At 42.5% G+C, this 20,613-nt stretch overlaps 2 protein-coding genes across 7 annotated transcripts in view; one reads left to right on the top strand and one right to left on the bottom strand.

Moving 5' to 3' along the window:
• etv6 (ETS variant transcription factor 6) overlaps positions 1 to 5,709 on the bottom strand; it is a 28,997-nt gene extending 23,288 nt beyond the window's left edge. Inside the window, exons 1-2 of one of the 3 annotated variants that reach the window (XM_062517850.1) lie at positions 5,368 to 5,709; positions 1,441 to 1,594 (exon numbers count right to left, since the gene is read on the bottom strand). In XM_062517850.1, coding sequence (XP_062373834.1) covers positions 1,441 to 1,594; positions 5,368 to 5,400 — 187 coding nt within the window. In that variant the 5' untranslated portion in view covers positions 5,401 to 5,709. Of the gene's footprint in view, positions 1 to 1,440; positions 1,595 to 4,825; positions 5,163 to 5,367 lie in introns of those variants that run through there. The other 2 variants (XM_062517851.1, XM_062517852.1) reach the window with 2 other exon arrangements.
• A 2,648-nt stretch (positions 5,710 to 8,357) lies between these two features.
• Positions 8,358 to 19,744, top strand: si:ch73-252i11.1 (uncharacterized protein LOC553517 homolog). Of its 4 annotated transcripts, none has more exons than XM_062518318.1 (12): positions 8,358 to 8,747; positions 9,124 to 9,259; positions 10,363 to 10,717; positions 10,999 to 11,049; positions 11,970 to 12,096; positions 12,202 to 12,367; positions 13,078 to 13,198; positions 13,656 to 13,752; positions 14,039 to 14,123; positions 14,572 to 14,702; positions 14,838 to 14,989; positions 18,720 to 19,744. In XM_062518318.1, the coding sequence occupies exons 1-12, from the start codon at positions 8,470 to 8,472 to the stop codon at positions 19,193 to 19,195; spliced, it is 2,175 nt and encodes a 724-aa protein (XP_062374302.1). In that variant the 5' UTR covers positions 8,358 to 8,469; the 3' UTR covers positions 19,196 to 19,744. The 4 variants fall into 4 exon arrangements, with proteins under 4 accessions (XP_062374302.1, XP_062374301.1, XP_062374300.1 ...); XM_062518317.1 differs by having other exon boundaries at positions 12,199 to 12,367; XM_062518316.1 differs by lacking the exon at positions 18,720 to 19,744 and adding an exon at positions 15,339 to 16,374.
• Positions 19,745 to 20,613: the final 869 nt, after the last annotated feature.

Raw genomic sequence — 20,613 nt, 5'->3', positions numbered from 1 at the left:
GCCAACCCCACCCATTATTTTATTGGCTTACGCCTCGGCTAGTTAGAACCTGCCACCCATTTGGTGAGCCAACATCCACCCACGTACGCATGGTCACACCACACACACACACACACATACACACACACACACACACACACACACACAATCACAAAACACACAGAGATAGACACACATACACACAGGCACGGACGCACACACTGACACACTACTTCCTAGAACGCTGATGAGCCCAGAAGGCCTTTCACAGGGGGGTCTAAACAGAAAGCCAGTTTTAGTGTTTCTGACGTCACATACACCAGGGCCCTGTCAGACATCAGACATGTTGTGTGTGTGTGTGTGTGTGTGTGTGTGTGGGGAGGGGGGGGGGGGTGAATCTGTTAAAACACACATAAATACTAACTTCCTCAGAAAAGATTAAGCCATCTCTGAATCAGAAAGGTCAGAGGGTCAACTGTCAAAGCTTCACTTTCGTGAAGGAAAAAGTGAGTTTCTCAAGTGATTCTCTTCTTATACCACTTACAACTTCTTAGTGTGTTTGTGTGAGTGTGTGCGTGTGTGTGTGTGTGTGCATGCGTGTGTTCGTGTCTGTATGTGTGTGTGTGTGTGTGTGTGTGTTTATCTCTCTTGACTTTGTGAACATGTGTCATCACAGAGGTGTGCCAAACAGAGTGTTTGTTCTGCACAATGATGGACAGGACCTGTAAATTTGACTGTGTAAAGACAGGTTTTGTATGCTAGTATGTACAGTACAGTACATGCAGAGAGTGTGACCTCTGAATGAGTATACTAATAAGCACATGTACTGTATGCAAGTGTGTGACACATGTGTATGTGTGTTTATACAGTATGTGTATAATGTGAATATAAGGAGTGCCCCAACATGTGTTCTGTGTCCCAGTATACTCCTAGTGAGTCCCAGTGTACTCAAAATAATAATACAGTTATATGCAGTAGTGTGTGTTTGAGTGTACGTGTGTGTGTGTGTGTGTGTGTGTGTGTGTGTGTTTTACAGTATGTCTATATGCATGAATGTGTGTGTTTGTGTGCAAACCTGTGTATGAATTTGCGCATACTGTATGCATATGTACACATGTGTCTGTATGTCCGTGTGTATGTGTGTGTGTGTGTGTGTGTACTTTGCATTGGGGGATTATATAAGACTAAGGCTAAGCAGCTAGTAAAATACTGTTCCATATCAGCAGTTATAGGAGGCATGTTTATTTGGAAAAGATGATGTTTCCTATACCCTTGAACCTGTAAACTCATGATAGATTGCTGAACTGCTTTAATCTACTGGATTATTCAGGAGATTTGATTCCTAATGTAACTTGACTTAAAGTAAAGTGGAATCAAATAAAGAATATAAAATGTGTATGTGTGCGCGACTGCGCGCGCATGTGTGTGTGTGTGTGTGTGTGTATTGGACATTGAACTCACGCAGGTGTGTCGGCAGCCTGCCTGGCTCGTCCTCCATCCTGCTGGCTGGTGGGGCGTTGGTGGGGGTGGGGGTGGGGGCGGCGGGCGCATGGAAGGGAGAGGAAGTGGAGTTTGGCAGCGGGCTCGCGGAAAGGTTGAACGGGCTCCTCTCCTGCTATGAATAGACACACACAGAGAGAGAGAGAGAGAGAGAGAGGGCTTTACACAACAACACACACTTCCCTAAAACACAGACACTCATAAAAAAAACATATAAACAGATACATCATCTCATGTCCATAACACACTCACATGCATACACCCAATGTCAAAAACGAAAGGGGGGAAAAAAACAAAACAAAAAACAATTTGCAGCCTTTCAAACACCTGACTCCTTTCAAACATTTGACACCTTTCGAACCAAAAACGCAAACATGCATACACTTTGGACAATAGCGTCCAAATCCATAACCATAACTATAACCATAGCCACACACAAACTGCTCCCTTAACAAACATAAACATTTGGTTACATAAACATACATAGACATATTAAGCTCAGAGAGAGAGAGAGAGAGAGAGCAAAAGAGCAGATGTGTACAGTTCAACCTTTCCACACAAAGTCCACTCATTCATGCATTCACCAATACAAACATAAACACAATGCAATACAAAACTCAGAACACTCTCAAGCATTCCATCAGTCTTTCAGTAGGCCTACAGTACCTGCTGCGTTGCATATTCTTCTTCACACTTCATGAGCATCAATAAAGCACTTTCACTCAGGCCACCAGTAATATAGAGTTCACATGCAAGTGTTTGCGCTTTGGGGTTTCTCTGTGATATGCAATGACACATAAATATTTAGCACTGTTGGCTTCTTTGATCCGAAACTCTTTTCCACAAATAAGACTCACGCTAGGCTATCGTCTCAGGCTGCTCAACTCGCCTCGAGGCCAAATAGAAATACCAGCAGATTTTGGCTCTAGTTTGGCACAGGTCTGGCATGATCCACATAACCACATTTTCCACAAGCAAATAATTTTATAATGCCTTACAACTCTTACACGGTGCACATAATCCACAGAGAACAATATGATTGAAAATATCCGGGTGCATTTTGTTATCTGTTATTGTTAAACCAGTTGTTGATCTACACTTCAAACCCTGTTAGTCATAAAATAACCAATAACCACACCATCAACATGGCTGAACGACACAGGGTTGTCAGAAACCTGTTGCCTTGATCGAAATATTCTTACTTGCTGGTGTTACCAGGAAAAACACACCTAGGACCACATCATTCTTCAGCAGCTGAGGTGGAAGTCCTCCACTCCAACAGCAAGCAGAGCGTGGTGTTTTTCCCGACAGTTTCCTTATACATATTTAGATAACTCTCTGTGCGCGATAAGCCACACACACACATACACACACACACACACACACACACACACACACACACACACACACACACACACACACACACACACACACACACACACACACACACACACACACACACACACACACACACACACACACACACACACACACACACACACACACACACACACACACACACACACACACACACACACACACACACACACACACACACACACACACACACACACACACACACACACACGATTCAGATAAGGACTTTGTAAGAGGCCGGCGAAAACAATCAGCTGTGGCCGTGCCAGCAGAAAAGACTTAGGCCTGGGTGCAGGAGCCCAGCTGGGGCACTAAGCTATTGGGTTGTGTGGGAAAAAGCAAGGCCTCCAGTGACCCAGTGGTCAAGGAGCCACTATCACCCATTACAGGAGCCCAATGAGATGCATTCACTTGGTCACGAGAGAACACTTCTGCAGGGCAATCTCTGGAAAACACTGTGATAAGCAATCAATGCTGATGAAACGAGTGGCTCACCACAGATCTTGCCACCGGCCCCAAAGCACCTCACATGTTTGATTCAACGCCTGATTAGACGATCGTCACTCACTCGCTTTTTGAAGACAAACTTCTATTTTCTCGTCTCCACGTACAGTAGCCTTTGTACGGACTTGATTTGTGCATCCCCCCTGGTTCAAGAGTCTAACCTCTTCCCCAGTCGTTTCTTATTCGTCTTTCCTCGCACACCCAAAGCAGCTTTGCTTTCTCAAAATGCTGATTACGCAAAGGAGAGTGTGCGGGTGCCGGTCGCAGAGAGGTCAGAGCTAGAGGAGTACAGTTCACAAAGAGGCTGCCCCAGAGAGGGAGACCTTCCACCCACTCTCCACACTTCAAACTATTTCCTCCTTACCGGATATGTTGCAGGCGTTATCTCTGAAGTAGAAGCAGGAGCAGGGCTCCGCTAATATGACTTAACGCCAACAGGTACAGGAGTGTGCGTGCCGTGTGGAAACCTCACCTCACTTCTGGAGACTCAGCTAGCAGCTGAGACTTGAAGCTAACATGATTAACCCTTCTTCCTTAGCTCGCCAGCCACCAACTGCACTGGAAGTATAGCACTTTCGAACCCAGAGGAAGACATTGAGTCTTGCCTCTCACAATGCAGAAAGCAAACAGACACTGAAGCAGATTAGTAATGTGCGGTGACTGCTCTATCTATCCAGAGGTTTGACGACCAGAAGTGGGCCTCGTGTTGTGTGTGTTTCGGGAGCGCTCGTGGGAAGGGCCGAGGACTGAGGAGAGTCACACCACAACTGTGTAAACGACTCCATGCAAAGGCAGCATGGATGACAAATGACACAAAACAAATGATCTGGTTTGCATGTCACCATTTGATGCTGTGCCTGTGATCGAAGAGTGCATGTCTGTGTGTGTGTGTGTGTGTGTGTGTGTGTGTGTGTGTCTGTGTGTGTGTGTGTGTCTGTGTGTGTGTGTGTTTGCCCTTGCAGTGAGACTCTAACCAGACTTGCATCATGCCAAGACACGTCTGATATTGCACTAAAGGAGGTGTCTGCTAGATGCCACTTTGCGTAATGTCAAATTCTTTGGTAATGGATTCTTGTTGAAACTGGAGTTTAAGAGTACTTGAACTCCTGACAAAAATGTCACATCTGGTATTCCAGACCTACACCACTGCCCCTGCAATACCAAAGATTACCGAATAGATCATTAGAAAATAAATTCAACTAAACGAAGATATTAGGCAGCTCAACTGGTGAAACTGGTGAACTACAACTGTTATGTACAAAGACATAAGTGCTGAAGTCAGAAGGTATGAATGGACATGTTCACCAAATTACCTATGTTTACAAGCTGCTATCAATTTGACAACATCTCTCTTAAGGTCGGAGGTCATTCACCACTGGTCAGCCTTCAGTTGATTAAGTGCCATGTTCTAAGATAAGATCCTGACACAGGCACTGGACTGAGAATTAGGAATGAATTGACTTACCGACTCACTACAACGACTCTTCACAGGCAAAAAGTTATACTACTGGCATAGTTGACACAAGTCTCCGTGTTAAAGTTTGATTTCTTGATACCACCAAAACGTATCCAAGTATCCAACTTCAAGTGAAATGTTGGGAATGTCTTCGTCTATGCATGATCAGTGGTGGCAGATAGCGCGACATGTCGCAGTTTTGTCAGAAGAGAAGGCTCGAAGAATGAATCGCATTGGTATGACGATTTCGGTTCCAAGCGAGTAATGTAGCCTTCGTATCCAAATAGGCTAATTGTAATACACCGCTCGAATACCTAAGCAGGCTATATAGCTTAAGTCATCAAGACTGTGCCACTCACCTATGCTCTGTTAGACTGGTCTACGACATAAGGGTCTCATTCTTCAGCAGCAGCAACAGATGATAGGCTACACAGTCGTTGCTGCTGCTGCGTGCGTATAGTTGAAGAGAAACAACTGTAGGGAGTACATCCCGTTACAAGCCATTTGACTGTCAGAACTTAAGCTAAGGTTTCAAATATATGCAGAAATACCTTGATCGTGATCTGCGACGGGGAATCGGACATGTCTTGTTTAAATTCAGGAAGTTCTCCTGTTTCCACTTTCCTTTCCCCTTTTTTCCTTGAAGTAACCCTGAAAAACCACCCACGTCCGTCTCCTTGTCCTGGATTTGGTTACATTCGCGCAGCAATGAATGTTTGTGTCTGTTAGTTAATCCATTTTTGCGTAGTTTCTGTAAAAGCGCATTCAACTTCTTTGTTTTCCCTTGCGCTGGTGTGCGCTACATTTTGGCGTGGCGATGGTTAATTTCTTCCTGGAAGACTTCACTGTAGAAGGCGTACAACGCAGTCCTCATTGATTTGGATGCGTTAGTGGCGAAATGACGTGAATTCCTAGCACTGAGTGCAGCCCCTTAAAGGAAACCAGACTCAGGAAATAGCCGATCATGTTTAACACAGTGGGTGTAGCGAACTAGACCATGGTTAACAGTGTCTAGATCAGTCAGCCTGATCTTCACATCAGAACACTTCAGATGGCCCGGTGGGAAGAGCTGATTCTGAATCAGAGGGACACTCTCCAGTAGCTAGGCTAGGCTCTGAGCCTGCGACCCACCATATTTCTGACGTGTGAAGGGGAAATGAGGAATTTCAGCTATTGCATTGCAGTAATTCGAACACAGATAGGAAAGGACTAGGAAAAATGTCTTAATCTTTTAGCCTCCTCAGTCATTTCATTTGTCGTAGCCTACTAAAGTTAGTGGGGCAACACCGATGATACAGAACTAAATGTCTTTTTAACCATCTTAACATTTTGAAAGGGAATAGTTATACTGTAGCCCTAGGTTCTAATTGGCTACTTTATTAACTTTATTATTATTATTATTATTATTATTATTAGTAGTAGTAGTAGTAGTAGTAGTAGTAGCCTAGTAGTAGTAGTATAACAATATTAGGCCTATACTACTACTACTACTAGCCTACTACTACTACTACTACTACTACTTCTACTACTACTACTAATAATAATAATAATAATAATAATAATAATAATAATGCATATTTTGTATTCTTAATATTATTAGTAGTATTCTTGTTGTTGTTGTTGTTGTTGTTGTTTCTATTTCCATTATTATTGTTGTTGTTGATGCTGCTGCTGTTGCTGCTGTTAACCATGGATCTGTCAGGATCTTTTTATTGGGCTGCTATGCCCTCTGCTGGATATAAAGTGTGTTGGCCAAATTCTACAAAAGGACAGCGCTACTTTCATCTAAAATTTGTTCCCCACTGTGGGTGTGAGCTCCGTCTATCTCAAAATACTGTAGGCCTATTATAATAATCTTTATTGCAAATGTGTTGTCTAGGCTGGTATATTATGCAGGGGGGAGACTGGCTCTAGGGGCTAAGTGTAATCTAACTTTGATCAGGTGCACACATTCAAACTAGAGCACTCAGAGAGTGCAAACCTCCGCTCCGCCAAGCGAAAACATACTGCCTCCTGGATCCAGATACGGATCTCTACCAAATTTAATTGTTTCAGACCTTCTCTGATTTCATCGAAAATCAATCCATAATCCATCCGTCCATTTTTTAATTATCTTGCGAACAAACAAACAGACAGAGAGACAGACAGACAGACAAACCCCAATTAAATACTCCATGGTGGAGGTATAGGCCTAATAAAATGTTTAAAATTGTAGGCTATGTCTATGGATGTGGGTGACAATACAGTCTAGCCTACATATGATGCAGATTTCTATAAAACCACATTGGAAATATTTTTCTGATCTGCAGGCCTAGATGGAAGGTGAAAATCAGGATTCATGCTTCTATGCCTACAGTATAACGTTTTACCGCCCGAACGATAGGCTACATATTCTTTTCTGATTGGTTGGGGTGGCTATTATTCTGAAAAATGGGACAATAAGTAGCCTAGCCTAGACCTGGTAAAAAAAGGTCCTCGTCCATTAATTTTGCATGTTACAGGACGGCCCTTACACAAAACACATGGTTTCTTCCTTCTGTTACAGTTTTTTTTTCCAATTGATAAAACACAATTTGAAAACTCACACACAATTTTGAAAATCGACATACAATTCACAAAACCACACCCCAAATTGCAAAATACCTCAATCTACCTAGCAAAATCAAGCACTGCAACCAAAACTACATATGCAAACTGTAAGGGGTCCATCTGAGTTGATAAGTCCTGATGTAGAAGAGGACAAGTCTCTCAAACGTCTTCATGACATGTGAGGTGAGCGCTACTGGTCTGTAGTCGTTGTGGTGGGTGGGATGATTTTTCTTGGGGACAGGGACAATGCATGATGTTTTCCACAGCTTTGGGAGCTTTTGGACCTTCTGTAAACTGTAAACATATAGCATTATCAAAATCAAACTATTGCACCACATATGGCACACACTTCATTCATTCACTAGATTTTTGTCTAACCAACTAGGCCTACACACTGTTGGGCATAATGAAAAACATTCTTGTCTTTAGTATGATTTGCCATAATACTAAAATAGTTAAAATCGTAGAAAGTTCTTTACGTGCATAAATATTTGCAGATACAGATGCATGCTGTTTAAACTTTTTTTTTTCACCAAACAAGTCAGTGCAACACATGCACAGCAAGTATATTTACATTGGACTCTCCCTTCCCCTCTCATTCTCACTCTCCCTCTTCCTCTTCTATCTCCCTGCTATGTCTTCCATTTTTGTTGTAAAAAAGGTGCTCGTTGTTCAATGGTTTTACTGTAGGCCTATTGTTTTGAATCTTTGTAAAGCACATTGGGTTGCCCTGCTGGACAAAATGTGCTATATAAATAAAGTTGCCTTGCCTTACCTTAAGTTTAAATAATTGTGCTATGAATATCATGTGTGTTAGCAATTGGAAAAAACTGCAACAGAAAAGAGATGGGCCAATCTGGGTGGGGGGAAAGGGAAACACCCCCGCCCCCACCTGTTTATTTGTGGACTGATAGGCCTAAGTTTCGCTTTCGTTTCATCACAAACTGGAGACGAAAACGGAAACGGGAACTCTCTTTAAACTAGTAGACCTCCACTGCTAAGGAAACGAAGGGAGGAATTATTTTCAAGACACATAGCCTTGCCTACGCCGCAAGACTTCAGAAATGTCCGAGGCAACTATTATTCGGAAGCTTTGCAGCAATAACGGTTCCATGCGCTACGATGATTTGGTCGCTGAATTAAATGTAGGGAATTGGTTTAGCGTTGACACAAGCTGTCTGGAAAACAGTGAACGTTTTTCAATTATCCAGTCGAACGGGGAGAAACGGGTTATCGCTAAAACACAAGTTCGTTTGTGCAAGGCCAAAAATTGTCTCGGATGTACGAATTTACACCTTTGCAAGAAGTTCTTGCTCGGAGAGTGTCCGTTTGGCAGAGGAAGGTAAGTGTGACGAGAATTGTCGGCCTTCAGCGGTTTCTTTCAGCACAAAGAAAATGTAGCCTATGAACCATTGGCATTTGGCGTAATTAATATGGCGTTGAAATCGTGTTTGAATTGTTATGTGTTAAGATATCATGGGCTTTACGAACTGGGCCTGCAAGTTAACAGCTGTAGGCTAGCCTATCCCAATTCGAACTACAGATGTAGCCTACAAGCCAATGCACCTGCGCACTCGTAGGCTATTGGTTGTTGTAATAGGCTACAGAAGTATGTGAATTTGGAATAGATACAATGTCTATCTCTTGTAACCTATGATTGAAACATGACTGGCCATGCTTGAAAACTCAGCCCAGGTTATATATTTTTGTTCTTTCAGAAAGCCCTGTAGATTTGGTCATGACATCATGTCAGAGCACAATGCCCACGTCCTTCAGATGAATCAACTGGAGCAGCTGAACAAGAACGAGCTGTGCACTCTGTTGCTTCAAAATGACAACTCCATACTGCCACCGGTGAGTGAGTAGCCTATTATTGGCCGTTGCTTTGTTCTTCCCTTGACAGGGTTGATCTGCATGATTTGTTTATGCGAGTTTGACAATCCCTAAGAATGTTATGTTTCTGATTGCTGTGACATAAGAATGCTATGTTCCTGATTTGATCTGCATGATTTGTTTATGCGAGTTTGACAATCCCTAAGAATGTTATGTTTCTGATTGCTGTGACATGTACAGTAGATATAGTAGGCTATGCAGCAGACACTGGCACAGGAGCAAATTAAGAGTTGTGTTGGAAACAAAGAGATAACAGCCGTAGCCTATTGAACTTGAGTTTTTGGTAGCAAACTGGCTCTACCTATTAGCCCTTTTCACGTGATGTCAGACGAAGCGTTGCTGGGTATCCTCCGGCATGTCCAGCCGCCAAATACTACAGAAGAAGAAGAAGAAGTATTCATGGGTTTCATCAGGTCCCTTTCCACAGGTGTATTAATTAAGCTCCATGCAGTCTGCATTCATAATCTAGATGCTTGATTGTATACACCTGTGGAAAGGGACCGGATGAAACCCATGAATACTTCTTCTTCTTCTGTAGTATTTGGCGGCTGGACATGCCGGAGGATACCCAGCAACGCTTCGTCTGACATCACTCTGAAAAGGGCTAATTGAGAGCTGCTTTCCTATGAATGTATCATGAAGAAGTTGGCTCTGTGTTTTCACATCATACATGTCATGCTTATCTGTAGCCTACATGTTGTTGCAACATTGTTAAATATTACATCAGCCATATTTATTCTGCTCTTGTAAGGTAACTGCTAATTTCATTTGTAATTCTCTAAACCACCTTCTGTAAACCATTACAGTCTACACTGCACTACATGTATTGTCCTGTTTATGCACCACCTGTCTACTCTGAATATTACATTGCACTTTTCTACACTTTTTTTACACTTTTGGTTCATATGAAAACTGTGTTTCGTTGTTTTTGTACATGTATTCTGCATGATTACAATAAAGTTGAATCTAATCTAATCTAATCTAATGTCGTCACACACCCTTCTGCTCCCTACCTGTTGTCGAGTCCTGTGACCTGTGACCTGTATGTGTGTGTGTGTGTTCAGGTGTGCTTCGACTACAACAACGGCACCGGTCAGTATGGGAAGTGCGAGGAGGCCGAGGGCTGCCGACGTCTGCACATCTGCCAGCAGTACCTGAAGGGGGAGTGCGGCTGCTCGCGCGCCCACGACTTCTTCGAGCCGCACCCCTTCCGCACGCTGCAGGACCGAGGGGTGCCCTTGGGGCTGATGGCGTCCATAAAGGACATCTACTCTAACATCGAGGCCATGAGGGTGCGCACCAAAGGCAGGCCGCCGCAACAACAACACCATGCTGGCCCTGGTGGTGCCAGGCCCAACTTCGGCAACCGCACTGATGATAATCATGGAACGGCAAGCAGGGCCCCGGAGGCCACACGAGGTACTGCAGCTGTTTTGGTGACCTTAGAATCCCCCAAGGTCTTATGCTTTTGATTTCACTGCTTCTCGTTGTCAGTTCAAATGCCAGTTCAGTCATTTGTTCAAGGAAACGCTGATAGGATGAACACTAATATGGTCAAAACACACACAGTTGTGTGTGTGTGTGTGTGTGTTGGCTAGTGTTGAGAGTTTCAAATAACTTAGGCACTTGAATACATGAATATGAATGAAATGAAATTATTTTGGCCATTTTAATGATTTCTTTCCCTCTTATGTCTGTAGACAAAACAGAAATATGTATGTACTTTGTGAAGGGAAGCTGCAAGCATGGGGGTAAGTTGATTTTCACACTCATTAAAAGAAAGGGCTGCAACAAAACACACACAAACAGCAATCAAAATCACAATACAAGCATCCATAATCTAGTGATGATAAGACTCTATTAACCCAGCGGAACCCCTATGCTTTATTCCCCCCCCCCCCCCCCCCTTTATGGTATGCATGTGCCGCCGCTACCATGTTTATTTCAGTCTTGCACTGGTATCTTTGAAGATGTCAAATTACCCAGATGTGTGGCTCTGCATTGAATCTACTTAGTCTAATTATAACCCTCAAGTTTTGTCCATCAAATTTAGAACATTTGCAGGTGGCACAGGCTTAATTTTATTGTGTCTGCTAACTGGTGTGCTGGTGTATCAGTGTAGCACAACACTTTACCCAGCTAGTTGGGGAAAAGTAAACTAACTTAGATGGACAGTAGACCTCTCAGTTTGTTCGATTAGATTTTGTAAACGTTGGCAAGAAATAATGTTATAATAATATCTGTGGCTGGATCTTTAAAGGATTCTCTTTGACCAAAGTTATCAATGGCCATTACTTCAACTGTAGGTTGCAAGCAAAAGGCAGATGCAAGACAGCTTCAGTTCAAAGAGTTGCAGCTTTGATTTAATGCACAACAGTTCAAGCTATGCAACTCTGCTTTTTTTTTCAAAAGGTTCTCTCTTTGAACATTAGTTTTTCATTTGCGTTTTCTATCTCTCTTGCTCCATCACTCAGCACCCCCCCCCACCCCCCATTATGCCATTTAGGTCTGTGCATTATTTTACAAACTTCATTGAAGTACAACAGAAGATACCCATTACATCTTAAGAGACTTTGTAGTTAATGAAGAGTCTAGACTTTAGATTAAATCAAATGAAAAGAAGTGACATTAAAATCCCAGACATGTGAACGAACATCTGTCTCTTTCTCAGACAGATGCTTTAGAGCCCACTCTACCCTGCCGTACAGATGGGAGGTCAGAGATGGACAAAGCTGGACTGCTTTGTCTGATAATGAGAGCGTAGAAAGAGATTACTGCAACCCTGACAAGACATACAGGTAAAAATGCATGAGCCTCTTTGTTGTGATGTACTGCGATGTCGTTGGAAGAGCTGCACGATTTGGGGAAAATATCTAATTGTGATTGTGCTGGTCCCATAGCAGTCAGGGAGTGGAGCCGGTGTGCTTTGACACGATGACGTGCGGCCTGCGCCGAGTCCGCCGCATCTCCACCGTGTCATCTGTGTTGCAGCCCTCCTTCGTTCTCACCACCGACTGGGCCTGGTACTGGGAGGATGAATTCGGAAACTGGATCCAGTACGCCACAGCAGTAAGAAACATATAAACAACCATGATTGTTTCAGTCCTGCAGATACAGAGCTACGTACTGTACTGTATGTGTCTGTTTAGTTAGAATGATCCTAGTGGATAATGTTTAGTCCTAGACTAGAAGTTGTTGTCAGTTTGAGACTTTCATTGAAGTTTGATTTGATTCTTAAAGGGACACTTCACCGATTAGCATTAAGCTTTGTATCTTCAGAAAACCAGTCATGTTTTTGAATGGTCGTGCATCATTCCCTTAGTTTGCCTTGAGATGGGAGAAATACGCAAGACTTCCTGCTTTCAAATTTCAAAATGTTAAAAATCATCATTTTACAATTACATGAATGCAGGAAGTCCTATTCATGCGTTTCATTGAAATCCGTATTTCTCCCATCTCAAGGCAAACTGAGGGAATGATGCATGACCATTCAAAAACATGACTGGTTTTCTAAAGATACAAAGCTTAATTAATGCTAATCGGTGAAGTGTCCCTTTAATCTGTGTACAAGGTACTGGCCCTATAAAACGTCTTATGCACATGTCTATCTGGAATTGTGTTAATCATGTAATTGTGTATGCAAAGACTTGTACAGTGTTTATCTGTCCATGAAGAGTAGTGTTAGCTGTGTATATATATACCAAACCTTATTGGCTTTTGAATTAAAATTGTTTAGTCATATACGGTACATCTAATGAGGTTATGATGTGGTTTGGTAGGCAGGAGGTCACAGCTCAGCTTCCATCACGAGTGAGGACTTAGAGCAGAAGTATCAAGAGGACCCCAGTGCAGTGGTGGAGTTCACAGCCGGATCTCAGAAGTATAAGCTCTGTTTCCAAGGTACCAGACGCATTCCATGCCCCGTTCCCCAGTAAGGAAACTGCACTGTATGCTAGCTTGAATGTTGTAATATCAGTGTATAGATAGAGACTTCTGAAAGTATGTTGGTGTGGTATATGTATAACTTGCTTTCACCATGAATAATAGTATGTGACAGTTGTGGTTTGACAATTCATTCAGATTGCTGTTTTATTCAAACTGCATGTTTGGTGAGAAATATCCCAATGTGGTGCATAGTTGTCCGAGGTAAATGTTTGGCTTGTGGCATCAGGCTAAACCGTTCAAACAGTAAGGTAAATATGTCTGACATTGGAGGTGTTCAGAGCACTTGTAGTGCTGATTATGTGGAACACATTCTCATGAGGTAATGTTTTAAGGATGCACTCAAATGATCACAGAAGGGATCGTTGGCTTTTCCGTAAGTGAAGAGACTTGACCACAAACTTGTCTTTTGCAGATATGATTCAGACCAACGAGCGCTATGCTACCAAAAAGCTAGTCAGAAGGCGGCCTGTGTTTGTGTCAGCAGCTGATGCACAGACTATCAAAACCAGGTATTTGTTTTTGTGTTTCCTGGCTCTTAAAATGTCGGGGACGCAGATGCTGTTGTTTTTTTGTTTTTTTATTGTTACACAGTTCACTTTGTCGTAAAACAGAGGGACTACCAGTAAATTGACAGACATCTAAATTGATATGTGACTTTTGATCAATTATAAATAATAAGTTATATTTGATCAATTTGCATAGAATGATTTAATGTTATTATTGTGATATTTCTTTCATTTCATTCCACTTATGAAGTGATATGAAATTAATCAGATTTTTCTCTCTTTTTTACAGTAAAAAGGCTCCCAATAATCGGTCAAACTTTAAAGCGCTGCCTACACACTGGGACAAAGCACAGACTCCAGACACTGGCTATAAGGTACAGTAGATACGTAGGCATCTTATACTTTGTACTTGATACAGGTGTGTGTGTGTGTGTGTGTGTGTGTGTGTGTGTGTGTGTGTGTGTGTGTGTGTGTGTGTGTGTGTGTGTGTGTGTGTGTGTGTGTGTGTGTGTGTGTGTGTGTGTGTGTGTGTGGACTCAATTTTATACACTGTCCATTTTCTCACTCTTCCAATTTTAATGAATGCACACAGGTGTCCTAAAGTTAAATTAAAAAAAGAAAAAAACTGATTGTTATGAAAAGATCAAAATGTGTTTTGTGTGACAGAGAAATAAATGGTAAATTGATCAAATTTGACCGCAATCACAACAGGAGGGTTAAATATGTGATTTGTATTAGTGACCGACAGCTGGTGAAAAGTTTACAGGTTTGAAAATGGCACCATAAATGTGTATTAAATATAATCCATGTCTGTACACACAGAGAGTGAGCCTGCCAAGTGGTACTAATGAGTACAACCGGATGGTGGCCCTTTTCAACACAACCATGAGGGGCTTCAACATTGTGTCGATTGAACGAATTCAGAACAAAGCACTCTGGGAAGTCTTCCAATGGTATGGCATTTTCCAATAGTGTCTTTGAACTGTAGGAAATGCTGCGACCCAAATTCTCTTTTGGCGCTGTTCTGTTTTCATGTTAGCTGTCAGTTTGAAATGATGTCCCTTTTTTTTGTTCATGGTTTCAATTAGGCAAAAAGACTTGATGAAGAAAAACAACAGTGGCCGTAATGTGGTGGAGAAGGAGCTTTTCCACGGGACAGATTCCAAGTATGTCGACGCCATTTGCCACAACAACTTTGACTGGAGGATCTGTGGGACCCATGGGACTGCATATGGGAAAGGTTTGTTGTTTTTTTAAGAGAATTGTTTCCCCAATTCTCTCCCTCTTCAATTTCCTTCCTGATTGTCTAGAAATGTAGCGGTAGTATCTGCGTCATGTACAGTACCATATGCGGGCTCAGTGCCCACGGGGACCCAGGTCCGCGTCCGACCTGAGGTCATTTCCCCACTCACCCACTCGTGTCTACTCTTCACTGTTCTGCCTATTAATGGTGGGGAAAAGGCCAAAAATATAACAAAAACCTTTTATGTCAAGAGGTGTCAGTTGTGGATCTGATTTTTCCAGTTCTAAATGGATTTTCCTCCATGACCAGTAAACGTGGATTTCCTCCAATTTCACTTTCATTACAGGAAGTTACTTTGCCCGAGATGCAAAATACTCGCACAGTTACACCAACCTATCGCCCACCAGGATTCTGTTTGTTTGTCGTGTTTTGGTTGGAGATTTTACCCGAGGACACACAAGCTATCTCCGTCCTCCTTCCAAGGGCAGTGGGGACACAGTGTTTTACGACAGTTGTGTGGACAGTCTCCTCGACCCAAGTATATACGTCATCTTTGAGAGGCACCAGGTATACCCGGAATACCTCATCAAGTACGAGGAACGGGCAGAATCAGTTCTTTCTCCTCATACAATCAGGCCTGCCAACAACAAGCCACTGCCTGTCTCCCGCACTACGAACACGGTTCGTGCTTTGTCCAGTGCTCGTCCGGCGGTTCCTCTGAGATCCTCGATCATCTCATCTCGGAATGCCTCGGCCGCGGCTCTCAAGGTGAGACCAACTCCAGCCTCTTTGCATCAGTCCCAGCAGCAGACAACACCACCGGGCCGGGTTCAACCCTACTCTCAAAGCCTCGCCTCAGCAGCCAAGCAGACAGCCCCCTCTTCTGACAGGATCCAAGGTTCAGTTCTCAAGTCCAGACCAACGGTGGCCTCTTTCCTCCAGGCCCAACAACAGACAACACCATCAAGGCGAGTTCAGGTTCCAGCTCCACTCTCTTCTCAAAGACTCACGTCAGCAGCCAGGATCCAAGATTCACTCAAGAGAATGCAGGAGGCGCTCAAGAGGTTACAAGACCGATATTAATGACAGGGCATTAACTGTTTTGCTCTACATTCAGTCTACGTTGTAGTTCAGTTGCTTTATCTCAACTATTGACTGAGATATTGAGATGACCTGAGATATTGAATGTCCATTTGAGAGTGCCTTACTCAGCTTTTGAAATTAATTTTATGAGACCACAAAACGGCGTCACCTCAAACCCCCTTTCACCATATTTCACGTGATGAGAGTTCATAAGATTATTTCACTCTGTTAATCAGATTACTCGCCTTTGTTTCCTGTGCTTTGAAATGTATTTGAATAATAAAACCATTTTGACTCTGTGATAGTTTAAGCTGATTTCTAGACTTATAATTTTGTGTTTGTTCTTTGTTTTACAAGCCCTCTTAGACTAACACATTTCACTGGTCATTATGGTTTGTCTATCTCTGCTAAACAATACTGTACGTACAATCAGGGACATTGCTTTTTTCTGTCCTGAAAATAATTGAAATCAAGTCACAGCCGGACTCGGGACCGGAGCTGGACCTGCAGACAGAACTGCGAGGCAGCGGGATGCCGGGACTGGAGCGGGAACCACACACGGAACTGCTGGGTGTCGGTGAATCTGGATTGGAACTGGAACTTGGACTGGAGTTTTTTTTTATCTGTGAGAAAACCCACACATGACGATAAAAAATCTTTCTCGGCTGCCCTCGGAACACCCCACACACTACAGAATTTCCAGTCGCAAATATTGAACATGTTTAATATTTCCGATTATCTGTGCCGAATGTTCACCATCGCGTCATAAAGGCTATTGTCGGGAGAATTTTGACGCTTAACACACCCCACACTACAAGAGAATCTCATAAAATAATCTTAAGATAATCGACTGTCTTTCTGTCTTTGGTCAAAAATCGGGGCAAAATCAGCCCGATTATCTTTATGTGTGTACCCCCTTTACGAGGACCAGTCATCCTCACAGGTCCCTACATCCTCTTCCTCCTCCCAGAAAAGCTCCCAGGGCATTAAGTGTAATGGCAAATCACGGTCAAAGGCAAGGCAAACTTGGAGTCATTTAAGAAGAGCTTTACTTCCATGAAACTTACAAACCACGTATATAAACAATACGATGCGACTAAAGACCGACAAAAACTGAGGGGAGACCGAGGGTTTGAATATACAGGGGTAACAAGGTTAACAGGGCACTGGAGGACAAGGAACAAGGTAAACCAAGAGACAGGTGGGAACCGTAATTAAACTAACAGACTAACGAGGATCAGGTGAAGGGCGGAGCCACAGATATAGGGAACAGAGGCACATGTCAAAACAAACAAAAGCCGCTTTCAGACAGACATGTTTCCGCAGTGTTTACAGACTTTTTACAGCAGGGTTTTTTTGTTGTGCTGTCTGAATTCATACAGTACGTCCGTATATCTACTACTGGAACTTTTCCTGCTGCCGACCTAGCCATGTTCCGTAATATTGCCGCCACCGCTGCTATGTGAATGCAATTGCGGAAAAATTCTGCATTTGTCAGTGATGATCAAGGGAAGTATTACGTGTATTTAAAGCGCCCGATGCCACTGAACAGTTCCAACTCTCTAAAGCCTACCTTACACTGACCAGATTTGGGAAAGATTCTTGAAAGATTGTAGTCTTTTAACTAATGCCCCTCATTCAGACTTTACTCAAAAGACTACAGTCTTTCAAGAATCTTTCCCAAATCTTCTCAGTGTAAGGTGGGCTTAACACGCTGCAGGTAATGCAGCAAGGCTATAGAGATCGCTAAGACATGTGACCAAAGTCATCAAAACACAAAGAATTATGGGTAGGTTTGGCTCGCCTGATGCCAGCCCATGTAAACTAGTGTTCTGGGTCTATGATCTGGCATGATAATAATGAAAGCTAAGCGTGAAAAAATTGTGTGAAAAACAGAACATAATCTCGCGCTTCCTTAGTGCTGCTATCCAAGCCATTCCTCGCCTTTTTGTCACCTCTGAAACATGACGTATACTATTATTTTTCCACGCTGGAAAACTATAAAAGATGAGCTTCATGTTACTCTATTGAATTTTAGAACACAGCAGGTAAACGTCATTTCGACAACTGCACTTGGTTGTTCCCGCACGTCAGTAAAACAACTTAATTTTGGGCCACCTATTCCCAAAATGCGTTGCGTTTTACATCACGTTCTCAATCTCTATAGCCTCCTCCATACTCCCGGTGTAAAAACTACACTCTTCCGCTGTCGGGCATGCACAGCTGACACAGAGGCGGCATTTATTAGGCGTCATTATCTGCCCAGCGAACTAAAGTCTAAATGTGCGCAAAACCTGTCTGAAAACAGCTATAGGGACACAGAAAATAAACAAGAGGAGCAGACATGATAGAAAAACACTAAACTGGGAAACCAGAGCGGGACAGGACTCACAGTGTTGGGCTTTGGGAAACTTTTTTTCCACATTTCTGCCATTTTATCAATTAAACAATTAGTCGATTAATCAAGGAAATAATCGGAATACTAATAGACTATGAAAATAATTTTCAGTTGCAGCGCTAGTTACTTGTAACTATTCCACAAATTTTGTCTATAGTAGCATGTTGAGAATACCATGCCAAAAAAGTATGTTATATGCCAAGTGTTTATCTAAATTTCTATTTTACTTATTGTCTTTTATTTTAGGGAGCTACTTTGCCAGGGATGCTAAGTATTCACATAGCTACACAGCTGACTCTCCCACCAAGTGCATGTTCATCTGTCGTGTTCTTGTGGGCGACTTCACCAAAGGGAGCTCCAGTTACCTCCGACCTCCGTCCAAAAATGGAGGGGACACCGTCTTCTTCGACAGCTGCGTCGACGACGTGTACAACCCCTCCATCTTTGTGGTGTTCGAAAAGCACCAGGTATACCCCGAGTATCTCATCCAGTACAGCGAGCATTACCAAGCATCAGCCAGTGCCTCAGCATTTCACACCCAGACACCTAGACCAGCGGCCACGGCAAGGCCAACCCCGACGTATCACACATCACAGCAAGCCCGGTCATATTATTATCCTACCAGTACTTCACACTCTGCCTCATCATCATCGTCAGCATCAGGAGCTTATTCTACAAATTCTTCTCGGTCTGACTCAGAGAACCGCTGTGTTATTAGTTGATCAGAACAAACTCCTGGAAGTAAGCCTACAGTAAATAAGGGCAACCATGTTGATGTTTGAAAGAACTCAGGAAGTTAAAGCCTTCTGCCTTTCTTTTTTTTTCCAAAGTTTCTTGTGGTTATTTTCAGGGTTTACTCTGCTCTTCTCTTTCTTATGATATATTACCTAATTTATACACTTGCACTTTGCTTCCATTTCAAAACCTAAAAAATGTGATCAAAAACTTAATTTGATCAAAAAATGATAAAGACTGTTGAACTGTTGAAGTCTCAATGTTTAAATTAAATATTAAGTGCCTGACAGGGCTGTGTACACCTGTGCAATGAACATATTAAAGTTTGTTATTATATTGGCAAAACCAAAAATCAATTAATAATACAAAGCAGTTTTATGTAACAATATATGGGATATATTATTTTAAGGATGTTGGTAATTAGCGCAGTTATGATGAAATGACATGGCATTTTATGTGAAGACAGCAAGCAAATTAATGAACTCTTAATAGCTTTATTGTTTGTTTGTTAATTATGTCAGTTAATATCAGCACTTTTGATATGCACTACGTGTTTGTTGTTTTTAAAAAATGATAATAAAAATGATCAATAATAATTAGTTAGTTTGTAATGATCTATACTTATTATATTTTTTGTTGTTTTTTGTATAACCATTCTTCAGCAAGCTTTGTGCAGCTTTGTATCTCAGTTTTGTTTTGATTCTGCTGTGGAAGTCACACTTCACTTCGCATTTGAGATATTAGGGTGTAATATGATATTGGTCCACCCTTTGCAGCTTCAACTCTTCTGGTAAGGCCTTCCACAGGATTTAGAAGTGTGTTTATGGGGACTTTTTTTCCAGAAGTGCATTTGTCAGGTCACACTGAGGTTGGACGAGGAGACTGGTTCTCCGTCTCCACTCTCATTCATCCCAAATGTGCTCTGTTGGGTTGAGGTCAGGACAGTCAAGCTAATCCACACCTTGGGCCGTGCTTTGTGCACTGGTGCACTCTGCACAGCCATGTTGGAACAGGTGGTCATGATGTTCAAAGAAAAACAGCTTGTCAAAACTTTCTCTTTTTTTTCCTTTTTTTTTTTGTGTCAATGATTCCTGGAACACTGAAACAGCAGGCTGCACAAAACTTGGTGGGCCTGTAGTCCCTCAAGGATGATACAACCAATGATATTCATTTTGATCCGTCGGTCCGCTGCCGCACCAGACCCCCGAAATGTGGGTAGGGCGGACACAGTTTTCTGTGAATATCTCGAGAACCGTAGGGCCGACTAAGACCAATTCTTCTGTATGTTGTCCTCAGGGGGCCATCTCAGACCAAAATATACACATACACACACACACACACACACACACACACACACACACACCCATACAGATGTCCCTGCTTTAAGCCCTGCAATAGCCTAACC

The sequence above is a fragment of the Sardina pilchardus genome, chromosome 17, assembly GCF_963854185.1.
Source record: "Sardina pilchardus chromosome 17, fSarPil1.1, whole genome shotgun sequence".
NCBI classification, from domain to species: domain Eukaryota; kingdom Metazoa; phylum Chordata; class Actinopteri; order Clupeiformes; family Clupeidae; genus Sardina; species Sardina pilchardus.
This window is presented reverse-complemented; position numbering and strand designations above follow the sequence as displayed.